At 41.9% G+C, this 22,361-nt stretch overlaps 2 protein-coding genes across 2 annotated transcripts; both read right to left on the reverse strand.

Annotated features, from left to right (window-relative positions):
* Nucleotides 1-6,410: 6,410 nt before the first annotated feature.
* On the reverse strand, nt 6,411-8,260 carry nkx3.3 (NK3 homeobox 3). Its single transcript, XM_022197002.2, has 2 exons — nt 7,839-8,260; nt 6,411-7,190 (listed from the first exon to the last, which is right to left on the reverse strand). The coding sequence occupies exons 1-2, from the start codon at nt 8,092-8,094 to the stop codon at nt 6,673-6,675; spliced, it is 774 nt and encodes a 257-aa protein (XP_022052694.1). The 5' UTR covers nt 8,095-8,260; the 3' UTR covers nt 6,411-6,672.
* A 2,509-nt stretch (nt 8,261-10,769) lies between these two features.
* On the reverse strand, nt 10,770-13,711 carry nkx2.3 (NK2 homeobox 3). The gene is made up of 2 exons (XM_022197001.2): nt 13,071-13,711; nt 10,770-12,083 (listed from the first exon to the last, which is right to left on the reverse strand). Exons 1-2 carry the CDS (start codon nt 13,465-13,467, stop codon nt 11,440-11,442), a joined length of 1,041 nt encoding a protein of 346 aa, XP_022052693.1. The 5' UTR covers nt 13,468-13,711; the 3' UTR covers nt 10,770-11,439.
* Nucleotides 13,712-22,361: the final 8,650 nt, after the last annotated feature.

The raw sequence follows: 22,361 nt of genomic DNA on the forward strand, positions 1-22,361 counted from the left end.
TCGCTTTGGTCGCAAAACATGTCTGGGAATGAAGTGCAAATGTTCACAAGACAACAAACTTGGAGAACAAGGATGCCTGATTATGTGGATTTGGTTCAAATTGTGCGGAAAAGATGCGACGTCTGATTCATTTTTGAAACCTTGTGATTGCCGCTGTGGTCGCCCTGTGATGGATGCGTCTTCCCCAGGGGGAGTTGATGTCTTTTAGCTTTACTGTAAATGTTTACATTCCTACATGCGCTGATGCTATCTGCTAATAGTTTCTGGAACAAGCCTGAAGAGTCCTCTGGGTGAGATTATTTGCAATGTGTGTGTGTGTGTGTGAGAGAGAGAGACAGAGACCAGGTCAAAGGGAAGCAGATCTGTCTTTAAACAGAGGTATTAACCATGACCTCTCTCTTTCCTGAGTACTGCCCTGTGTCTGCTGAGGGCCAACGCATTAACAGCACCAAAACACACTCCGCCGCTCCGTCTTTCCTCCCGAAGCAGAAACATTTAGCCGCTTCTGATGGCACGATCAACAACTGACGAGCCTCTCCCAGCGGCCTCCGTGCCGTGTGAGCTCTAAATCCATTCATCTGTCAGAGAGCCGCCTCAGTGCCGGCAGCCGTTATGTGAAGATGGTATTGTCTAAATCGACAAGGCCCTTGAGAAAATGATTCCCGATACAATGGGCGCATCGGAAATGTAGCAGTAATTGCCGCTCGGGAGCCTTGTGAGAATTCTCCGTCAATAGATGCGTATCTTAAAGGTGCAGCCAAGCGTGGATTAGGTGAGGGCTGCCATTCCTGTGTTGCTCACCGCAGAAGCAGCTCCACCCTCGAGGCATTCCTCTCAGCTGAGGAAGGTGCAGCGACATAAAAGACAACAGGAAATTAGCTGCTTCCACCGGCTTTATTAAGTACTATTTAAATCTGCCTTTTTAATGCTTCAGATTGTTCAAACCGGCGCTGCTGATTGTTCAGAGAGGCAGACGAACACGTTCTTCTACACTGCTGTCTGGCCTCCTTTCATTTTCTCTCTCCCTTTCTCTCTCTGTCCTGCACGAGTCTATTCATGGGGAGACACAAAAACAAAACACAACTCACAGTGTTTACATTCTTGTGCATTACATATTTATACGTAGAGCAATGCCTGATGGCTCTGCGGACTACTGGCTGGAGCACATTCCCCGACGGAGAGGCAGTTGACGAATGGCTGCGGCTTCGACCTGAAAGTGATTTAAAGTGGTGATAATTACGGAACGGACAGAGAATATGGGCTTTACATTTTGCGCCAGCAGTGTGTTTGACTGTCTTATCTGTGGGGCTGTCTGATGATAAATGGAGCAAGGCGACCAACCCGGTTCCACAGCTGCTGAACTTAGTAGAAGGGGACGGCTGTCATCTTTAACATTTGCAGTATGGTGCATAAAAACATGAGGAACTAGCGAGGAACAAACTACTCCATGACTTAATCATCAATCAGTAGGTTGTGTAGCCTAGCCGCGCTAGACCCAATGCTCTGAAGACGCAAGGGTCCAGGCACGCTCGACAGGGAGGGAGGCGGGCTAAAAGGTTGTCTATCAAATCACTCTGCAGCAGTTGGGTAGGTATACAACCAATCAGCGCAAGGAATAGGCTCCTAGAGCGCCGGAAATCAGAGGATGCGGTAGTTCGGTGAAGCCTTATTTATTCAGTCAATGGGTGAAGCTCAAGTATATTACAGACATGTTAACAGAAAGATTATTCAGAGTCGGTGCTAATGGAGCTCAACGACTGTTGTTTTTGTTGTCGACCCTGGCAGAGAATTAAATTCGTTGCCGTGGGTTGTCTAGTGTGGCTAGGCTAGTTGTTTCCGGTTGTTTCTGTCAGAATCGTCGTGCCTCTGTCATCACTTAGTTACACCCGCCTTCTGACTCTACACTTCATGGTGATTCGTCGGCCAGTTTTAGGAGCATCCAACCTCGAGCCTTATGGAGGGTAACTAGACCCACCCTGGCAGAGAATTAAATTCGTTGCCGTGGGTTGTCTAGCGCGGCTAGGCTATAGGTTGTGAATAAGTCAGAATTAAAGCTTATATAGTATATAATGGTAAGTTCCTGAGTGAAACAGGCTCTAATGCAGTTATCGCTCATTCATTACAAGTTATAGGGTTTTCTCTGAGGTCTTTTACTGGGTGCTTGCAGTATATTAGATTAGACGTTCCGACTTTAATCTCCTTTGTTAGAGAGCTCACCAGTGATAGAAATAGAGCGAAAAATGTCCTCTCAATTCCACTGCAGGTACTTGTGCAGGCAACTTTAGGAATGGTTTAGAGAACTACTCCAGTAGAACCGCTTCCTGGGCTGGTTTTGGTGGAGAAAAAAGTACCTACTCTGATAAAATAGAATCAAGTAGAAATGTTTTATTCATCCCTGTGGGGAAATTGGGTTGTTACAGCAGAAAGAGTACAGTTACCGCCACCATAAATATAAAAAAATAGCAAAAATATAGTAGCAAGTAAGCAAAAACAAACAAAAAGAGCAATATAAAATGCAAAAGGCACAATAAGTGTAATGCACACTTTAAATAAAAATGTCCTCTGTGAAATAAGAATGTAATTTAGCTTCTGAGCAGGACTGAAAAAACTGCTTTGTCAGATTTGATGCTGATTGGTTTTGAGAAAATAAGTGGCATTTATTAGAAAACCACCTATCACTTAGTGTTTTACTGCTCTTTCTGGTGTGTGCATTTTGTATGAGGATGCTTTAATATGCTTGAGGAAATGGCTGCTGAATAATGCTAAATAATAAACAACTGGTTACAGCTAATTTAGTAACTCCTCAGTGAGAGATATCACTTTAGTTGTGACGTACAAACGGATTTTCCAGACGCCACAAATGATCGTTCTGTGACTCAACTGAAGAAGGCGATGACACGTATTGACAATGATTAGTCACGTCTGAAATTTGAATCTGCTGCTCACAATTTTATAATCTGTAGAGTCTCTGTTGCACTAGGACTCGTGGATAATAATGATTTTTTAATTGTTATCTTATGTTCTAATTCTGACATTGTTCATTTAGCCGAGTTCATGTCATAAGGAAGGAAAAGAAGCAATGAAAAAAGTCCCCGTATTTGTGACTTACAAGCGTTTCCATCATCAGACGACTCAAAATGGCAGCCAGTTTCATTGTACAGCTCCATCTCTGTTACCAGTAAATACTAACAACATATAGCTAGAACTAATTTGTTAAAAAAAAACATGATAGTACATAACAACAACCATTCCTTCTTCTGTACACAGGAGTGTAATCTGCATTGGCGTAAAGTTGCTAACTGCTGCAGCGGTAAACATGTGAGGGTTAAAAATACTGTGGTTGCTCAATGTCTAATACCCAAAGTCAAATCACTGGACACAGTGAAGGGATCACAGCTGAGTTATTATAATTTATCCTGAGGAGACATTAATGTCTGTATCGTATGTAATTGAGGTTGTAAGCTCAAAAATGTGAGAGCCAGAGTGGTGTTAGAGGAAAATTCAGGGTATATATTGTCTGGATATCGTGATTGTCTGTGTGTTATTCTGTATGAAGTGCACTAAGTATCACTAAGAGACTAAAAGCGTCTGCTAAATGAAATCATAAATTGAGAGTCTTTCCAAGCATGCTTAAAACAGTTCTGTTCATTTCAACTCATGACCATCATTCCTGTCAGTACAGTCATACTTGGACAGGATGTGGTTAAGACATCAGATGAGGCAACAAACCAAGAGTCAGACTATACACATTTTACACTATCTCCCAGATTTTCTGAACATAATGTGAAGAAAATAAAAATGGAAAATTAGCATCTGTTTGTTGTGAATACCTTGGTTCGGATGTGACCTAACATTAGTAGTGTATTAGCACATAAACAATTTTAAAAATGCAAATAAAGTGCTTTAGATAACAAAGGTAAAGTATCGTCTTGTTTTCTGACCTCTGTGATGGTCTGACTGCTTGTGTTTTTTGACAGTTAGACTTTAATTTAACCATGTTTCCAGCCTTCATCAATGATGGGGGCAATGTTGGCATTATTTGACTTCAAAATAACCAAAGTCATGAAGTTAATCTTTTGATGCACAACGTGGGTCAAAAATGACCCATAGTCAATGGAAAATGGGTATCTCTTGAACCATGTTGTCCATCAAATAGTTACAGGCAGCTCATTCTGCCCTCTGAGAGCCAGATGACGATGCCAAAGACCATCAACATAAAGGTCGCCTATAGATGAGCACCACGTAACCTAAAAATCCCTTCTCACTGTCTGTCTTTGTTGTCTATGGAAAGTTACATCAATGTGACATCACAGACTGGGTGCAGGAAAAGAAAAGAAAAACAGTCTTATCTGGTCACGGTAGACAGCAATGACTAGACCAACTACTCAGCGGCACAATGCGAATAATCAGAGCTCATAGAGAATGGCATTCCTCGGAGTCACAACGCAACACCACAACCTGTCACAAAGCATTCAGTAGCAGAGTTGGACTGAACGGTGGCCCGGTCCTTACAGTCGCACAGTGAAAGGGAGACGTGTTATTCCTCCCACCCAGGAACCTGTTGTGCACAATGCCAACCACTTAGGATGGTCTGAAGTGGTGTTTTGATGTAGGAGATAGATGAGGTTTGGGCTGATGCCAGAGTCTGGCACAAGGTGAACATCTCTGCCAAAGCAGCCGGGAAAGCTGAAGTAGTTATTTTACATCGCACCTCTTTAGTGTCACACCCTTTTTATCGTAATAATTTTCAGTTCTAGCTGCAGAATAACTTTATGTGTTTATCTGCAGTGCATCAGTCAAGTCTTCTCTTCTTGACTACTTTCAGCTACCATTATCTGACCAGTAAACAGAATCGGTTGAGGACTAAGCCGACGCATTAATCACCCTCTCTAAGAATGATGATGTTACTTTCCTATCAGGTATGACCATTTGAGCTTATTTCTTGGAGATGAGGGTGTAGTCTTTGCGGTAAAGCATGATGAATGCGTGCTGTCTTGTGTAGCCAGGCTGGATGGAGCAACATCTCCACGGTCTATTGACCCTCTCTGACTCATGTAGCACACAGTCCCACGCAGCACATTTCCACACAGACAAAACACACCTTAGAAATGTTTTAAAACGGGCAAAAAAATACCTTTTAAACAGCATTTGGTTAAGTCAGTAAAAATGTGTGTAATATTAAAATTAGTAAAGTTAATTTCAAACACACACTCTCGAAGTATACAGTAATGTATGTCTATATACATGCAGTAAATGATATCTTACAAAGCTCGACTGCTTTGAGCTTTAAATAAAATCCCATAATCACACTCGCTCTAAGGTCCATAAATCTCGTATTAAGAATGTGCTCCTGCCGGTGTAATGTTGAGTTTCGTGATCCATAAAGGTGTCCCATAAACGAAATAAATGTCTACTAAAAATGTCAGAGTTGGGGAAGCTTCTCGCACGTCAAGATAAGCTACTTTCTCCCGTTGGGTTTGTATAAATTCAGGATTCCTTTCTGCTCTGTCTGGTTACTTACAAACTGGCAATCTTTAGGGAAGATTAAAAAAGGCATGGTGCAGATCATGCTGTGGTGTTGTGAAGCACATAGTCAGCATGTGCTCGTAGCTGCAGCACATATTTGTACCTTTTAAACTCTTTTTCCCTCTCTTTTGTTATTGCAGATCTGGAAACTGTGTGTTGAGTACGAGGTTTGTGGGGTTTTTTTTTCCATTAAAAAAACCCCCAGTCCACACCTTTGTTTACAAATTCTATTTAAAAAAAAAACTACTATATTTTCACCAAAATCTCAGTGTTGGTGCAAATTGTTCCACCATTACTACTAAAAAAATGGCCAAAAAATATCTGGATTCTGATATTTATTTCAACTCTTTATCTTTTTTAAAAATATATTGCAAATTATCAGCACAATAAATCATTTACAATTTAGTGGTGAGCTGATTTTCTTACATGATGAAAAAGAACTAAAAAAGGAGATGGCTTATCGTGAAAACATTTTAGAGCAAAACAAACCCCCTTAAAGCAGATTAGTTTCCAAATATCAAAGCGAACTATTGTGCACATTACGGTTATCATTTGTGGTTGTTTTGTTGCTGAAATGCACATTTTGAAAGAATTTTCTCAGCTATTTTAGTAAGTTACCCTCCCATCAGCGTAATATACTTCTTTTACACACTTAATCATTTGTGCAGAGCAAGTTATGCATCTTAGAATAAAATCAAAACCTTTAAATTGAATGTGTTGTCCATATTATTTTGTAAAAGGTGTCAGAACAAGTCAGTATTTAGCTTAAAAATGGTCTTTTTTGCTTGTAAATCATTTAAAAAGTACTCATTAATTATCAAACCAGCTGACAGTCCCATAAGAGATGTGTAAAACCTCAAATGCACAAATTCTCACTACAGGGCAACGTTGAAAAAGTTTTATTTATTTCCCTTGATTCTAACAACTTGCAGAATTTCTACACTTATTGTCTGATACTGTGTTGTTGTTAAAAGAAGAAAAATGTTAACCTCACTTCTAGTTAAAAGAGAAACGACAACCAAACTCAAAATATTTTCAGAATCATGCAAAAGTGAATCAAGGAAGGATTTTCAGTTCGAAAAAAATGTCCCTTCAGATGCACAGAAACCTCCCAGAAATCAGATACCTTTGAGTGTCCAGAGAGCTTCAGAGCATCCCTCCACAGGACATGCAGTCCGGGCTCCAGGGCTGGTAGTAGTAGTGCAGGTAGGGGTGGTACTGGTAGCCCTGGTACAGAGGCACACTCATGGGGATGCGCACTTCGGTCCGGTGATGCTGCGTCTGATCGTCCCTCACCAGCACTTTTACTGCCACTTTCTTCGGCGGGCTGCACGCCGCCAGCTCGGCCACCATCTGGCGCCGTTTGGTTTTGTATCTCCGGTTCTGGAACCAGATCTTCACCTGGGTCTCTGTGAGTTTCAGGGCTCCTGCCAGGTCGGCCCGCTCGGGGCCTGAAAGGTACCGCTGAGCGCTGAAGCGACGCTCCAGCTCGTGGACCTGTGCGTGAGAGAAGGCCGCCCTGGAGCGCTTCTTCACCCCGGCTCTGCAGCGCTGCTCCCCGGGTGAGCAGCTGAACGACCCCCCGCTGTGGATGTCTCCTTCCTCCTCTGCCTCCAGTTGGTTCTCCTGCCGTTTATCTCCGTTTTTGCACCGTGGATGCTGGTCTGAAAGACATGAACATATGAAACCACAGTAAGTTTGTCTCTGCAGAGGTGGACAGAGCTGGAGCTGCCTAGAGGTCACTTCATCAAGCAGGTGGTGATGCTGCCCAGTGGGAGGTTTAATTTTACATCTCTGTCAGAAGGTAGAATAAAAGATGCCTTTATTCAAGCTACGTCCTCAGATTGGACGACACAGATTTAAAACTTTGACAGAGCAAAAATAAATCAATACAATCGTGATTATTTGGCTCTTAAATTTTGTGCTTTTCGTGGCCTTATTGACGCCAATTTTCTGCCAGATGTTAACAGCATTATTATAATAATATATTTCAAGATATTTGGACTTATTCAATGGAATTAGTTTTTTTCCTAGTAGGAAATAAATTTCTTTTATCTATGTAAGCACCAGTGGAGATATAAATATCACGTTTTTTCTGTGTAGAATTTTTAAAGCAGTTTAGTTGAAGAGAAGTCAGAGAAATTCATTCTGTTTCCAAAGTTTTACAAAAAATGTTGTGACTTTATCTAATTTCAAGATGTTATTTTCTATAGATGTAATCTAGATGCAAAAATGAAATCACAACTCTATTTTCAGATTTGTTGCTGCGTAAAATCTTAGTTTTCAGTCTTTAGTAGAATCAAATTTCCGACCTTCTCTGCGCTCCGTCTCCTCTCCTGTGGCCTTCTCTGTCTCATATCCGAAGTTTCCGGACGCACTGACATCAGTAGAAAGTCTCTCCTGCTCCACGTCTTGACACAAATCAGGGACTCCTGCTCCACCATCACCAGCGCACATGTTGCTCCTCAGTGCGCAGAGTTCCTCTGTCCCAGTGGAACCGGGCTTCTCTCGGGCATCACCTCCGGTGAGGATGTCTTTGATAGAAAAGGACGAAAAGCTTAATGTCATGACTGGAATAAGAGCACAGATATCTGCTCACTCTCGTGTGCGGTTTATTTGGAGGCATCAAGAGATCAGCCAGTCGCAGACAAATCCTCACTGTTGGGACTTTTTCCACCGCTTTCTCTAATTGCTCTAATTTAATTGCGGTGAAGTGAGTCCGGTCTGCTAATGAGCAGCCGTCAAGACTCGTACAATATTGTGAGCAGCAGCTCCAGTTAAGCTTTGATAGGCTGTTCTCTCTGCCTGGTCCCTCCTCCGCACCGCCCAGCTCTGCATCTGATAGAGAACCGAGGACACTGTTGTTTGTTTTGATGAGAAGATTTTATTACACTTCCACTACGAAAACAAGAGATTCCCTTTAGATGGATAAAGCACATTTTCATGGCCCAATTACACAAGAGGAAACAGAAAAGTTCCTGAGAAACAGTTGAGCATTTTGAATACTCTTGTGACATTAAACATGAGTCAGATACTGAGTAGATGTTGCCTACTATTAAGTAGAGTAAATTTGCCCAGCGTGCGTAAAAACGCAGCTCAGCTCGCTGTCACACAGGCCAGTTTATCATTTGACAAACTTCAACTCCCATGTATGTGTATGTAGAAGATGTATCTATTATTATGCAACTTTAATTTGAGCTTCCACTTAATTCTACACTACTCTGACATGATTATTTTGATGTAACTTAGTTGAATATTCTTGCATCCATTATTTAATCTAAAGAGTTTAGCAGGTAATTCTTCTTCATCCTGAATTCACGCTGTTTTTGAAATCTCTCAAATGTGCAGGTATAAAAATTTAAGAATAGTGTTTGTGAACTTCTATTTCAGTGTGACCTGTACTTCCAGCCCTGACAGGTGAGTAGCGCCGCCTTGTGGACAGGACTCGTGATTTCCAAAGTTGAGTGTGCGTAAAAGCAAATGATGGCAACTATGCTGACGCCCCCACAGCCCGCTCAAAACCAACAGACACGCATTACACAACCAGGCCTACCCTTCAGCTGAGGAGAGCTGATGACAGACGCAGCGATCTGCCTCCTCCATGTTGTTTTGCTTTCTTTCTCTGACTAAACAGTGAAATCTGTCGGTTTGCCACAGAGCTGAATCAGCTCCAGGGTGTCAAAACTTGTCTGGAAGTGAAACACCTTTACAAAATGTAACCTAAACTCAGAAAAGCTCTTGTATGTGGCTACTAAGTCGATTTCTAATGTGCCATATTAAATGGTGTTATTGTTTATTTGAAATTTGTAAATCAAGCAGCCTTTCCTCGTGTAGTCATTATTATCATTTCTTCTTTGTAATCTGCGTCCAAATAGCCTTTAATCATATTCTCAGCCTCCTTTTTGGCCTGATAAATAGTTTACCCCTAACACACTAACCCCTTTGACCACTAGTCTTAAATATATACTTTCACTCAATCACAACAGGCAACAATTAAAGTAATCATAGAGAATAAATATGGATTTGTGAGAAAAGAATTAGACTTACGCAAGAAAATCCCTCAAACGTGAATTTACCAAAAGGCTTTCACCGTCTCATGAAATGTATTCGTTATAAATTTAGCTTAATATATACTCCTTTATCCTGAAACTAATCCCAATTAATTTAAAATTTGAAGAGAAGCCTGCTGGCACGGTAAATCTGAAAATTCTAAAGCATCTTTCCTTATCCATCTGATGCCATGCAGGCAGCCTCATGGAAGCGCTTTTACTTAAGCCCCTCTCCGCGCATTTTCTTCTCTATATTTGGGCCACGATTCTTTTGTGAGCTCCTCGAGTGGTTGCCATTGGAGACTTTGTTTTGGGAAACTCCTCGCCGGGGCGCAGCGATGAGCCGAGCTGCTATCTTTGGAAGCTCAAGATAGCGATCGCAGCGCCTGTCAGAGCCGCCGTGGCTCAGGCCGCGTCCTCAGGCATCGCCGTCCTGTCGCCAGCTCTATTTACACTAGTGACTCTGCAGCACTTAGAGCTGACACCAGGTATGTCCTACCGGCAGTGCGGTAGCCAGGGGAAGTGTCCGGGGAGGCTATAAGAGGAGACAAACACCCTGTTTACTTTGCCATTCGTCTCCATTAATAGCGGCTGCGTATTCGACCGTGCCTTGTTGGTGAAGGTGTCTATCTCTAGTCAACAGAGTGTGTGTGTGTGTGTGTGTTTGTAGGCCTCTGAGGGGAGTAATTACGATATTAATAGAATTATTTTTAATTGCTTGTATAAATGTAAGCTATATCCTTAAGCCTTATTATTACAATTGAGAATTGTCCATCCTATTTTTTTTCCAAACTCATTTGTTTAAAAAAGAAAAATCCAACCATATTTATCATTCTTCTGTTACTTTCTGAGCTCTGTGAGTTTCAAGGATGCTGGTTGTCTGGTTAATGTCCATCCCTGAATCCCGACCGGACATTAGCTCGCCTCTAAATTCTCTCTGTTTCTGGTTCTTGTCTCAGACCAAAGTCTATTGCAAGCTTTCTCACAGGAAGAAAAAAAATGCTTTCCTGGCTTGAGAAACGATTTGAGATGATAAGAAACACTGGAATAAACTCCTCTCAATTTAAACATATTTTTAAACTTTCCCATCCAGACGCAAATAAATGTTGCAAATGCAGTAATAAATCCGACTGGTCATGAACACACACACACACACACTCACGCACCCAAAGCACAGTAAAATACAACCACTGGTGTCGTTGTTCTTGTTATGTCATTTAATTGTGTCACCACTGCTCATTTTTCTTCGTTATGTCATTTGTAACTTGAGTCCTGTTGCCTAAAGGTTTTATTCAGGACATCGGGCTTTCAGTGTCACCCACATGGTTTTAGAGTAGAAACAATAACTGGCGACCAAATACAAATCACACTGTCAAAAAGGGGGGGGGGACCAAAACACTATAACACTAGTAGGATTTCTCGTATTTGTGCTCCATATTGTTGTTTTCTTTCAGTTTAGGAGTCAAATTGGAAAAAAAATCCGGAAAGAAAAACGTGTATGCGTACATAAAAATATCCATACAATTTCCATTTATTTTTATGCACATTACGCCCATTTTGAACCATTACGCACAGCTTTTGCGCATTGGCGACATTAATTCCCACAATAACCCAACAGTTTTCTAAACATTGCGGCTCAGAGAAAAATGCGTAAACTATGTATGCGTTATTATCTCAGTCAGTTAATTACATTTTCTTCATATTCCTCCTTTTAAACTACAGCCAGCTGACGCTGACTTCCTGTAATGCGTTGCTGAGTTTGAAATTGTGCTTTATTTGCATTGTTTCACCGGGTTTGCATGCGCGAGTCCATTCATCCACCCAGAGGAGTCTCTCAGAGCTGTCACTGCGCGTAAACGCCGCGCTACCAAGCCCGGATGCCCTGCAGAGTTCCTTGGCAGGGTGTGACCACTGCTCCTTGAGGCGGTTGGCTTTGCGTCTGTGCGCCGAGGTTTCCCAGATTCATGTTCATGAAAGCATTCGCGGTGGTGTTGCTCGGAGGGAGAGCAGGTAAACTAGAGTAAGTACAGGAGTAAGTGTTGGTATACACCGAGTTGTTGTAGCTGTAGGCCGGATAGCTGTTGTAGCTGTACGGGTTTGGAGCTCTGACTGTGTAAGGAGGGTTATAGTTCTGGGATCCAGTCAGACAAGGCCTCCCGTCTCGGACCAGCACTGGCACGGCCACCCTCCTAGGCGGCGGCGGCGGCTGGTGGTGGTGATGGTGATGGCCTGCGATCTCCAGAGTCTTGTCCTGCCGCTGCCTCTTGCATTTGTACCTCCTGTTCTGGAACCAGATCTTGACCTGGGTGGAGGTGAGCTTCAGGGAGCTGGCCAGGTGCTCCCTCTCCGGGGCGGACAGGTAACGCTGCTGCTTGAAGCGCCGCTCCAGCTCGAACACCTGAGCCTGGGAGAAGAGGACGCGGGGTTTCCTCCTGGTCCTCTGCTGCTTGGTGGCGGCTTTCTCCGAGTCTGGATCCTCACAGTCACCCCGCAACGCAGCGCAGCTCTCTGCAAGGAGGAGAACCGTTTAACTGCATCAAAGCCAGAACAAGTACATTCTGTTGTATTCTGAAATGTGTCCCAAAGTCACCACTCTGATATTCACCATTTATCACTTTATTTATAATCTTAATTTTTCTAAAACACTAAAGCAAAGCAGCTTTTCTGCGGCAACATTTGTTGTGGATTTAGAAAACTGATTCCTTATTTATTTTTATTTTTTACTTTTCCACAATATTAACATTTCAAATTTAGTGTTGGAAGTTTCTCTTGCAGGCATTTATTTAAGAATAAATCAAATAAAGTTTCAAATATTCCATTGAAAGATTATATCAAGAAGAATTTGTGATCTGAGATGTTTCTCAAATCATCCGTGAACATGAACGTTCATATTTTGAAAATAAAGCTGATGGTGAATATGTTTCATACGATAAATTTTGTGAAGAATAAATGCACATTTATTTACATATATTAAAGCTTCTGTTGAGCGATCTATATTATTTTTTATTAATATGTAAGCCATTGCATATGTAAACACCACTTAAAATCCTGCAAACTATATGCACAAAGTTGGAAGCAAACGCATGGAACAATAATTCTTATTTAGTTTTTTGTAGGCAAGCTACTTCTCTTGTTATATGCATTGTTTTTGTTCTAAATTATGGCATATTTACAGCAAAAAGTTCAATATTTAAACGCCTGGGAAAATATTAAAATTTTATTTTATTTCTTAACAAAAATCAGCATTATGAGGACCTTTTCCATTTGTGCATTTGGTGAAAATTTTGGACTCATTTACAGGCTACATGAATCAACAAATGATATCTTGTCAATTAGGAGGAATTATTCCTTAATAAGTTTATATTAATGTCAGATTAGTCCCATAAACTTCTGATTATAAATACCTCCTCAGGCATGACTGTCAAACTTGTTATTTATGCAGTTAGTAACCTCATCATCCCTCACTTTTTGTAAGAATTTAGACTTTCTACTCACTGCTGTCTTGCTCCTCCTGCTCGTTGTCCAGCCGGAGCTCTGCAGCCTGGTTGTGTCCCGGGTTACCGAACACCTCCACCGGCAGACCGGACTCCACCAGCCGCTCCTGGACACTCAGCGTGTTGAGGTACGACATCCTCTCCTCGCTCTCCGAGAGGCAGGAGCTGATGGGACTCGGACTGTCTCTGGCTGCCAGCATGCAGGAGGGAGGCGAATGAGAGCGGTAGGATTTATTTGGGAAAGCTCCCGGCTGCGACAGCGCACCGGAGAGACCGAAGCAGGAGATGAACTGGAGCTGCTGCTGCTGCTGCTGAGATTGCTGCTGCAGCTCTAACTTCAAAATGTCCTTCACAGAAAAAGGCGTGGTAGAAGAAGTTATGACCGGGCTTGGAATCATTATTCCCACCAAGAACAGTTAGATGGCAGACAACAGTCAACAGGCCCGGAATTGGAGCGATTTGTCTCTGGACGGCGCGTAAAAGAAGTAAACACCCCGTGCGTAAAAATGGAAAACGGTGGCGCGGTGCTTGTTTTTCATGCAGACCGAGGAGGACTGGCTTGCTTTCAGCTGTGACATCCCTCTGAGGTGGGTGTCTGCGGCAGGAGGGCTGAGAGAGAAAGAGAGAGGTCGATCCTGTTTGGTTGCCTGAATTCAGTTATCTAGAGAAGGAGCTGGGTCAGCCGAGATGCCCTTTCAGTGACGTGCTGAAGCGAGGGAGGGATTGCCATAGTGTCTCTCTCTCTCTCTCTCTCTCTCTCTCTCTCTCTCTCTCTCTCTCTCTCTCTCTCTCTCTCTCTCTCTCTCTCTCTCCTTGTTGTATAAAAATTTCCAATTCATGAAATAATATTTACACCTTCAGCACCTCTCAAACTGTTATTACACATGTTAAAGGTAAGGACGTTTCCAATTATTTTTATTTTCTTACAGCAAAGACTAACACTGAACAGCACCAACGTTATCATACAATTACACAAAAATATCCACTATATGATATAATGATTTTACTAGCAACTTTACATAAAATCCTGTTGTTCGAGATAATCTGGTAAAAAACAACATTTGTGCTCTTAGCGCCTCTGTTCGATGGTTCCTCAATCACCACAGCTCCTCCCGTCATCACTACGGTGTTTTTAAGATTAGGCACAGCCTATCTTCGTTTCCTGTCTTGGCAGCCCGTGAATAAGATAATATGCCGCGACTGTGGGAAATGAGATAAAATTGGCAACTTAAGGAGGCATGGTGAATATAAACGTGGTGCTTTATCATTTGTTTGTTTCTTCTTCGTTTGATGAAGTTGTAGTATTATTTTCCACCAAAATTTAGCCACAATGATGCTTTCCCTTGATGCTGGGCCAGTATTTCTGAGCCAAAAGTCCCCTTGGTAAATAGATAAAAAATTGTTTGCTAATCTGAAATGATCTGCTTTATGCACTGCAAGGAATGGAAAGAAATAGCTGAATTTCGCTGCAAAATATTTTTTCTAAATCCCTTTCAACAACAGCACAATAATGATGGTTATAATTACAAATAACAAAATACCCGTCAAATATTTTCTTTTACCTGTGTGTTAAAGAGAAAACATGCTGAAACGGGACACCTCAGAGCGACTATCTGTGGCCACGTCCAGGCGCCAGGGTCTGAGGGCCCATCGCTCCTAAACCGTGTGGAAAGAAGAGGAGTGCATGTCGACATAATCCCATCCGCGCACCATCCAGAAGAGGCTGTTTAGATGAGGGGCAACGTCTTCCCCTCTTCTGCAGATGTATGTCTTTAAAATGGTCAGTTTTAAGTGGACTTAGAAAGAAACAGGGTGGAGAAATTATGCAAGGCCTTAGCGACTCCCACTGCGCTGTGGCAAAAGTAAACAGAGCCGAAAGCATCAACGTTTCTAGTTTTTGTCCAGATTTCCTCATCAGGGCAACCACTTGAAATTTTCATCCGATCGAATGTGCTTCTGCGGAAGTTGTGTTGAATTGATGAGTAGAAAGTAGCTTGTAAAATACTCACAAAAAGCAGTAAATCTAATCTATTTGTTTACCAAATAACTGCCCATTTCTCTTTCTCAGTGTAATGATTCAAAGAGACAAGGGATTATATTGTTTCTTGCGTAATTTCGCCATTACGCATCCGTTAATGTGCAATTTCCGCATCCATTAATGCGTAATTTTGCCATTACGCTTTATTAATGCGTAATGGCAATAACGAAATCATTTACTAATGTAAAAATTTAAAGTTCTGAGGTGCAGATTGTGTCAGCTAGATAAAACTGAGCTGCAAATAAATAGCACAGCCAAAACTCCTCTGTCCAAAATTGATGCCGTCTCGCATTGTTGTGGTTTTAAAAGATCATCGGTGATGGTCTGAAAGCTGGGGCTGCTGCATCTGTGTCAGTTCACAGCGTCACGGGTCAGAGCCACCAGTTACCACGATAACGGTGCAATTAGCTTTCAACCCCAAACACTCACACATGCGTCCAGCCTGCAGCCCTCAGCTGACCATCATCAGCGGCTCTTCGCGTGCCACCGGCAGCGCAAAAGTGGCCAAGCAGAGACGCGTGTTTACGCAGCGGAAGAGTCTGTTTCCTGCCTGTAACAAAACCCAGACTCCCAGAGAGTGTCAAGGAGCTGCTCAGTGCGGCTCACCAATACATCATCTTCATTTCAGGATCATCGTGATAAGCTGGGTAAGGTCAGGCCCGCAGCAGAGGTCAGCGTGGATACAGGCTGCAGAGCTCTGGATGAAACTATTTAAAGAGAATTTTCACAAAAATAATACTTTATACCTCTGCAGCACATCAGTCAAATTTCAACCATTCCTCTCCATTCACTGTCTCGTGAGTTCTTCAAAGTCAGTGTTTTGCCGGGCGGTGCTGAACATGTCTCTTCTTGTTTCTCCTTCTGCTCTCCATATCTCTGGCAGTCTAACCTACTGAAGCAGTGTCTTTGCTTCAGAGTGGCAGGTGTACAGTGATATCAGTTGTTGCAGGCCCAGAAAACCATTCTACTGGTAGATGTAGGCTTGTTCTCCAAAGACAGCAGGCCTCTGAGCTCCTAATGCAAGTTTGATTACTCGGTAATGACTGCAATTATCTTCCACCTGTGGTCTCTGCTCCTGTAAAGCTGAGAGGCAATTGGAGTCTGATGGTTTTACCGCAGTAGTAAACTCTGTTTAAAGAAAGCATCAACACCTCCAGTTGACTGTGGGTGTACTGTACACTGAACAGGCCTTGCGTGTGTGTGTGTGTACTGAAAGAAAGGATGTGTGGTATTATGACTTGACAGACCTTTATAGAGGAGCACTTAACATCTTTCTGCAGAGGAGATGGTTGTTTACAGGTGTTACCATAACAGCCTGGATGGAACTGAAGCATGACTCTTACAGTTATCTTAATAAGTCAATAACAAAAATAGATTGTTAACATTAGAAAAACAGATAAGGCTAAGTGTCAATTTATTCTACTTGTTGTGAGTCCATTAGAGGATTACATAACAAGACACGATAGCTTTTCCCCGACATCTTGCATTTGGAGGGTATTTTGGAAGATCTAAAGGATGATAAACTTTGACGGACCTTAAAAATATTGAAAGAGGCACACAGCGACAACACAGCAGAGTGTTCTCGCCTCGTGTAGTGGATAACATACTTTCCTTTTTCCTTTTATTTCACGGTCATCAGTAAGAATGGCAAAAGACCAAAGTGTTGTGTGTCAGTAATGGCTCAGTTCTTCTGGGTCCCGGAAGGTGAGTCTTATCAGCAGCCCATGTGATGGTGTCAGTAGCCAGGACCCAGACTGCGCTATTGTGCCCCTGCCTGGGCCCGAGTGACGGATGACAGCGCCTTCTCTCTGGAGGAAATGAGGAGGCCAGAGGCGAGCCCAAGGCCAGGTTTTTAGTGAAAATCCCTGTTCTCACCCACTTGCTTTCGGCACCTAAAGTGCCAAATATTCCACAATGGCAGGCCTAAGGTGACCGCTAACTTGCATGCTGCAACAGTCCCTCTGGGCTCATTGTGCTAACTAGGTTCGACAAAAGATACCCTAATTAGGTGGTTTGTTTGAAATGCTGTGAGGGGGGGATGTATTTGAGAACCAAAACCCTGTTCTGTGTATCAAAGGTCTAACTTGGAGACTATAGAAGTAGGAAGTGAGGGCAGGCCAGTCTGGATCCCCTGCCCTTTGCCCTCCCTTGGGTCTCATAAATTAGGCTGCTGCAATTCTCTCCCAGACTGGCCTTGCCCCAGCAGGTGTGTGTTTGTATATATGAGCGTTAACAGGGGGGATGTAAGGGCTGTAATATCTGTGATCTACGGTGTTGGGAATGTAGTTTGGGAGGAAACATGCAATCTAAATATGCTTATCCTCTCCACGGCTGCACAGGCCATGTAGATAAAGGCATTGAATAGGATGTGTGGGCCTCTAGCTGCTTGTATGCTCTGTCCTACTTGGCCAGAGCAGCTGAACGAAAAAAAAAATAGTAAAAAATATCGAAAGGTTGAATCAAGTTCAGCTTGCAACTGGATGAACTCTAACTTGCTGAAGCAGTAATAGCTCCTTTGGGAAAAACAATGTTACCATAAAGTAAAAGTATGCATGCATCCTAGCCTCCAGAGGTAAACATCCTTGAGAGAAAATGCTACTGGCTGTCCAACAACCATGGTGGTATCTCGATCAAAGTGACAAATTGTTTGGGAAACTATCTGACTAGTTAAGAATATAGTTCAAATTTTGTAAATAATAATTATATGAAGCAGGCAATGCAGTTACAGCATCATGTACTGCTATTGATAACAATGCCTATTTGTAACCCCAAGTGTTGGCAGAAATCCATTCTCATATATACACACAGTACCGGTCAAAAGTTTTAGAACACCCCAATTTTTCCATTTTTTTAAATTGGAAATTATGCATGTTAATGTGTCATTGAACTCTGAAATGAAAGCATAGGACTAATAAACAAATGAAGTAAAAAAAAAAAAAAAATCAATTTAGAAACCAAAATGTATTCTATGCTTTTGACTCCTCAAACTACCACCTTTGACAAATATAACAGCTGAACATACTTGTGGCATTCTTTCTACAATAGAAATCAAATATTCTTCAGAAAGTTCTTCCCAACTCTGTTGCAGAAGTTCCCATAAATGTGTGGTTCTTATAGGTTGCTTCGCTTTCACTCTTCTCTCTAGTTTATCCCAAACCAGCTCCACTCTCCACTCCATGTTTTCAAGCTTACCATCTTGTTCTTTTTTCCTATGGTAGTTCTGGCATAGCTTGGACTTGTGCTTTTAGTCATTATCTTGTTGTAGGATGAACCTCTGACCAACTAGGAACATAGCAGAGGTATGTACAAGTCACCGAGCCTGAATTCAGCAAAACAGCCCCAGACCATCACACTTCCTCCTCCATGTTTGACAGCTGATGTCACACACTGAGGAACCATCCTTTCTCCTACTCGACATCATACAAAATCCTGCGTGATGAACCTGAGATTTCTAATTTTGATTCATCAGTTCATAATATCTTCTTCCAGTCTTCAGTAGTCCATTGTTGGTGTTTCATGGCCCAGTCAAGCCTCTTTTTCTTTTTCTGACATCTTAGCAATGGCTTTCTTTCTGCTACTCGACCTGTCAAACCTGCAACTCCAAGTCTTCTCTTCACATTTGAAACTGAGACTTCTTACTAGAACCTCTATTAAGTTGTGCTTAAAGCTGTTGTCCTGTGAGCCGCCTATCACAAAGCTGTTGACTCTCAGAAATTTGTCTTCTGATTCTGTTGTAGCTTTGGGTCTTCCAGACCTTTTCCTGTCAGAGTTTCCTCCACTTTCTGAGTGCCTTTTAATGGTGAAGAAAACTGTACGGACACCTTGGCTGTTTTTACAATTTCTCTGTAGGAAAGACCTACATTTTTAAGTGTTATGATGGTCTGTCTGTCTTCTATTGTTAACTGCCTTTTCCTCACCATTTTTATAGTAACACTAATTTTTGCAGTACAATGCTGTTCAAATAATGCTCTTGAGGGTATGGTACCATGGTGGTTTCCAACACTACTTTTATTCAGACAGAGGGGGTTGTAAGTAATCAAGAAAAGTTGGGACATCTGTAGAATTTGGTAGCAGCAACTTTCCAGGCTTGATCAACCTCTATTGCTGCAGAACTGCCTTAAGTTGTTAATCAATTTCATGTTCCCTAATAAAGGACTTTTTGTATAATTCTGAAATGTACATTATTTTTCAGTTTTGGGTTTCTTAAAAACCTCTGGCAGATCATCACTTATTTTTACCATTTCAAGCTATTCATTGGACTTAAACTTCCGCACTTGCATTTTAATAAAAAACAGAAAAACTGGGACTTTCTGAAGCTCTTGACCGGCAGTATGTAAATAGTCTCTGCTCTGTAGCAGACCCTGAACCCTGACCTTTCTGTATATAAGAGAAAGAAGCACATTTAAAAATCATGACAGGCAAAGTCAGGTCTGTTGTCACTTGTTATTATGTGTCCGTTCACTTTATGCTGACGAAAAAATAGGCTGTCAGGGTGAAAATTTCAGACATGAGTCTTCCACTTCCTGTCTTTGTGCCTTAGCATGCATATTTGTATGAAGCTGGAGAGCCTGAGTTGGCTGAAAGACAACATCAATCAATCAGAACAGCGCAGTGCAGACCTTGTGTTTGAGGTTCCACCCAGTCTAACGATGTGAAGGCCACATCGGTGAAAAACTGAGAGCGAGCAGCATATTAGCAGAGTCAAATCTTACATCCAAAATGTGAACAATACCTATTTATAAATACACCTATGACAATTTTATTTCACTTTTACTGTATATTTGTTTAAGAAATGGGTCATATAACTATTTAAATGAATTATTCACAGTTTTTGGGGAATATATTCATCAGCTTTTCCATGATAAAAGTCATGTGTAGCTGCACAGCCAGCAGCCATTTAGCTTAGCTGAGCTCATAGGCTAAACACAGTAGGAAACAATAAACCTGGCCCTGTCCTAATGTAACCAAATCTGTATAGTAGCACCTCCTAACCTCACTATTCTCAAATTGTAACTTGTCCTTCCACTTTGGTTTTTAAATGAATAAAACATACATAATATAAAGTGTCAGCGAAGTGAGCCTTAGAGGTGGTGGTTGGGTGGATTTTGTTACCTTTCGCACTTCTCTGTCTACTGTGCAGGCATGACAGTGATATCCATCTTCCTATCCACATATTTCCTACGGTGCTCAAGTATTTCTTTATTTTGTTTGAGCGGCACATGTAGTGATGGTATCTGATCTGTTCAGATAGTGATAGTCTTAGTCCCAGTTAGTTAAAGTTTACTTTATGCCTCCATTTTTTTAGATGTACATGTTTTGCTGTGACATTCATGCATCTGAACATGTGAAACATAAAAATCCAGTAATGCATCCCTCATTGGATGTGTGAGAAATTGCATTTTCCTGTGTTAAATTAAATTTACACCTAACATAAATACACTCTCCAGTGATTATTTTTGACTCCTGCGCATAATAATACTTGAATTTCAGTGGTGCGTTCAGTATATTCTCGATCTTTTGTCAGATATTTATAGTGAGCAAAGGGTTTGCTTGCCTGTCCAAACAACAGATTTCATGTTGTGATATGATATGAAATGGAGCACACAAAGAAATTTGCACACGCAACTTGCACAGACGTACGCGCAAATGCTTCGTAGGAATGCGCACATCGTTGTTGTGTATTACTGCGTGCGTGATCCATCAGTCACTGGAGTACACAGGGAGGTCCCGCGCTCTTTGTTGTTGCTGTGTCTAGTGCCTTGTCGTAGAATTGATGACACTGTCTTTGGAAAACAAACAAGGCGGGAAGCTAAAAAGGTGGTCACTCAGCGCAGCTCTGTGACCCAGAGACACAGAGGCCACAGCAGCATGTGAGCAACGCTGCAACGTCCCCCTTGGAATGTGCAGCAGTGTGTGTGTGTGTGTGCACACGCTGCTGTTTGTGTTGCAGTGATACCACAGCTGGAATGTGACTGTCTTGTGCCTGAATGTGCGCCTTTGTGTGCGTTCGTGTCAGTCTCCTGCAGCAGCAACGACGACCTGCATGCACAGTGAAAGCAGAAAAGAAAACCCCCTGTTTGCACTGATCTTTTCCTTTTGTCATATTTGTATTACGCTGCTGGATGCCAAAATAAATGTTCCACATTTCAATGTCAAGGTAACGCACGGGAGGTAGGTGCCTGTGAATGTTCAGCTGAGTAGCTCATTGATCTGGAGGTGACACACTCGCCCTGTGGGTACTGTCTTACCAGAGGCTACTGCTGTCACTCCGTGCTCTGACTCACACTTCACATCACAGCGCAGACCGTGGCCCTGGGGCCTCCTCAGTACCTGCACACCAAACCCTGCCCTAGGCCCCCGAGCCTTGTTCTGGGAGCTCAAATCCCATAATTGCAGGGCTGACAGTGATAGCTAACATACGAGATACCCTCACCTGGTCGGAAAGAATGAAAACATCTACTGTCAGCATGAAGCGAGCAGATGAGTGGGGGTGGGACCAGGAAAGTTAGTAACATGTAGGTCCAAGCAGGAGTGGAAAAAAGTTACTGTGTGTTCTCTGATGACCAACATTAGGATTAATTGTACCATTTTGTTAAGCATAGTTTGCAAGGGATTCACGTGGTTTAATTGACGCTTTATTATAGCTTCATTGTAGATGATAGATCGCAGATAGATAGAACCTTTTGGGTTTAATACTGATATTTATCCTCAAGCACTGCTTGTTATGTTGTTTTAACTTTTTCTTTAATTCATGACGGAGAATACTTGTTTCTGTTTACGTGTGTGTGTGTATATAGATATGTATTTTAATACTTGTTTTATACAGCTGTTTGTTGTTTGTTAAACTTTTTTTTTCTTTTGGAAGATCCAACAAAGTTTCATTGCAGCTTGCAATGAAATTTCAAACCAGTGGACAATCAAATCTCTTATTATCTGCAATAAAGCTTCAGAGCATCACGGTCAAGGTCAGTTTACAAACAGCTTAGCATTTACAAAATTTAATGGAGGATGACGCTTTATCTGTCTCTTTCAAGACCTGAAAATAGTTTCCTATTTAAAAGCATATTGCTAAGCTATAGAGCTCTCAAAAAGATTTTACTTAGCAATTCTTTAACTGTAATCTCTGAATTTGAAGAATTGTATTGGACATTTAGAGGAAAAGAACAAGATATAAAGATAATATTAGTGTATTATGACCTTAAACCAAGATAAAACAGTGACTATTCACACATCCAGCAGATATGGAGCAGCATT

The sequence above is a fragment of the Acanthochromis polyacanthus genome, chromosome 15 (assembly GCF_021347895.1).
Source record: "Acanthochromis polyacanthus isolate Apoly-LR-REF ecotype Palm Island chromosome 15, KAUST_Apoly_ChrSc, whole genome shotgun sequence".
Lineage (NCBI taxonomy): Eukaryota > Metazoa > Chordata > Actinopteri > Pomacentridae > Acanthochromis > Acanthochromis polyacanthus.

Bases quoted from the DNA above. Each gene is read 5' to 3' on its own strand.
- nkx2.3 (XM_022197001.2), bottom strand. From the start codon at position 13,467: ATGATTCCAAGCCCGGTCATAACTTCTTCTACCACGCCTTTTTCTGTG. The intron at 12,084-13,070 runs GTGAGTAGAAAG...TCCTCCTTGCAG, and splicing joins GCAGGAGGAGCAAGACAGCA to AGAGCTGCGCTGCGTTGCGG.
- nkx3.3 (XM_022197002.2), bottom strand. From the start codon at position 8,094: ATGACATTAAGCTTTTCGTCCTTTTCTATCAAAGACATCCTCACCGGA. The intron at 7,191-7,838 runs GTCGGAAATTTG...CATGTCTTTCAG, and splicing joins GGAGACGGAGCGCAGAGAAG to ACCAGCATCCACGGTGCAAA.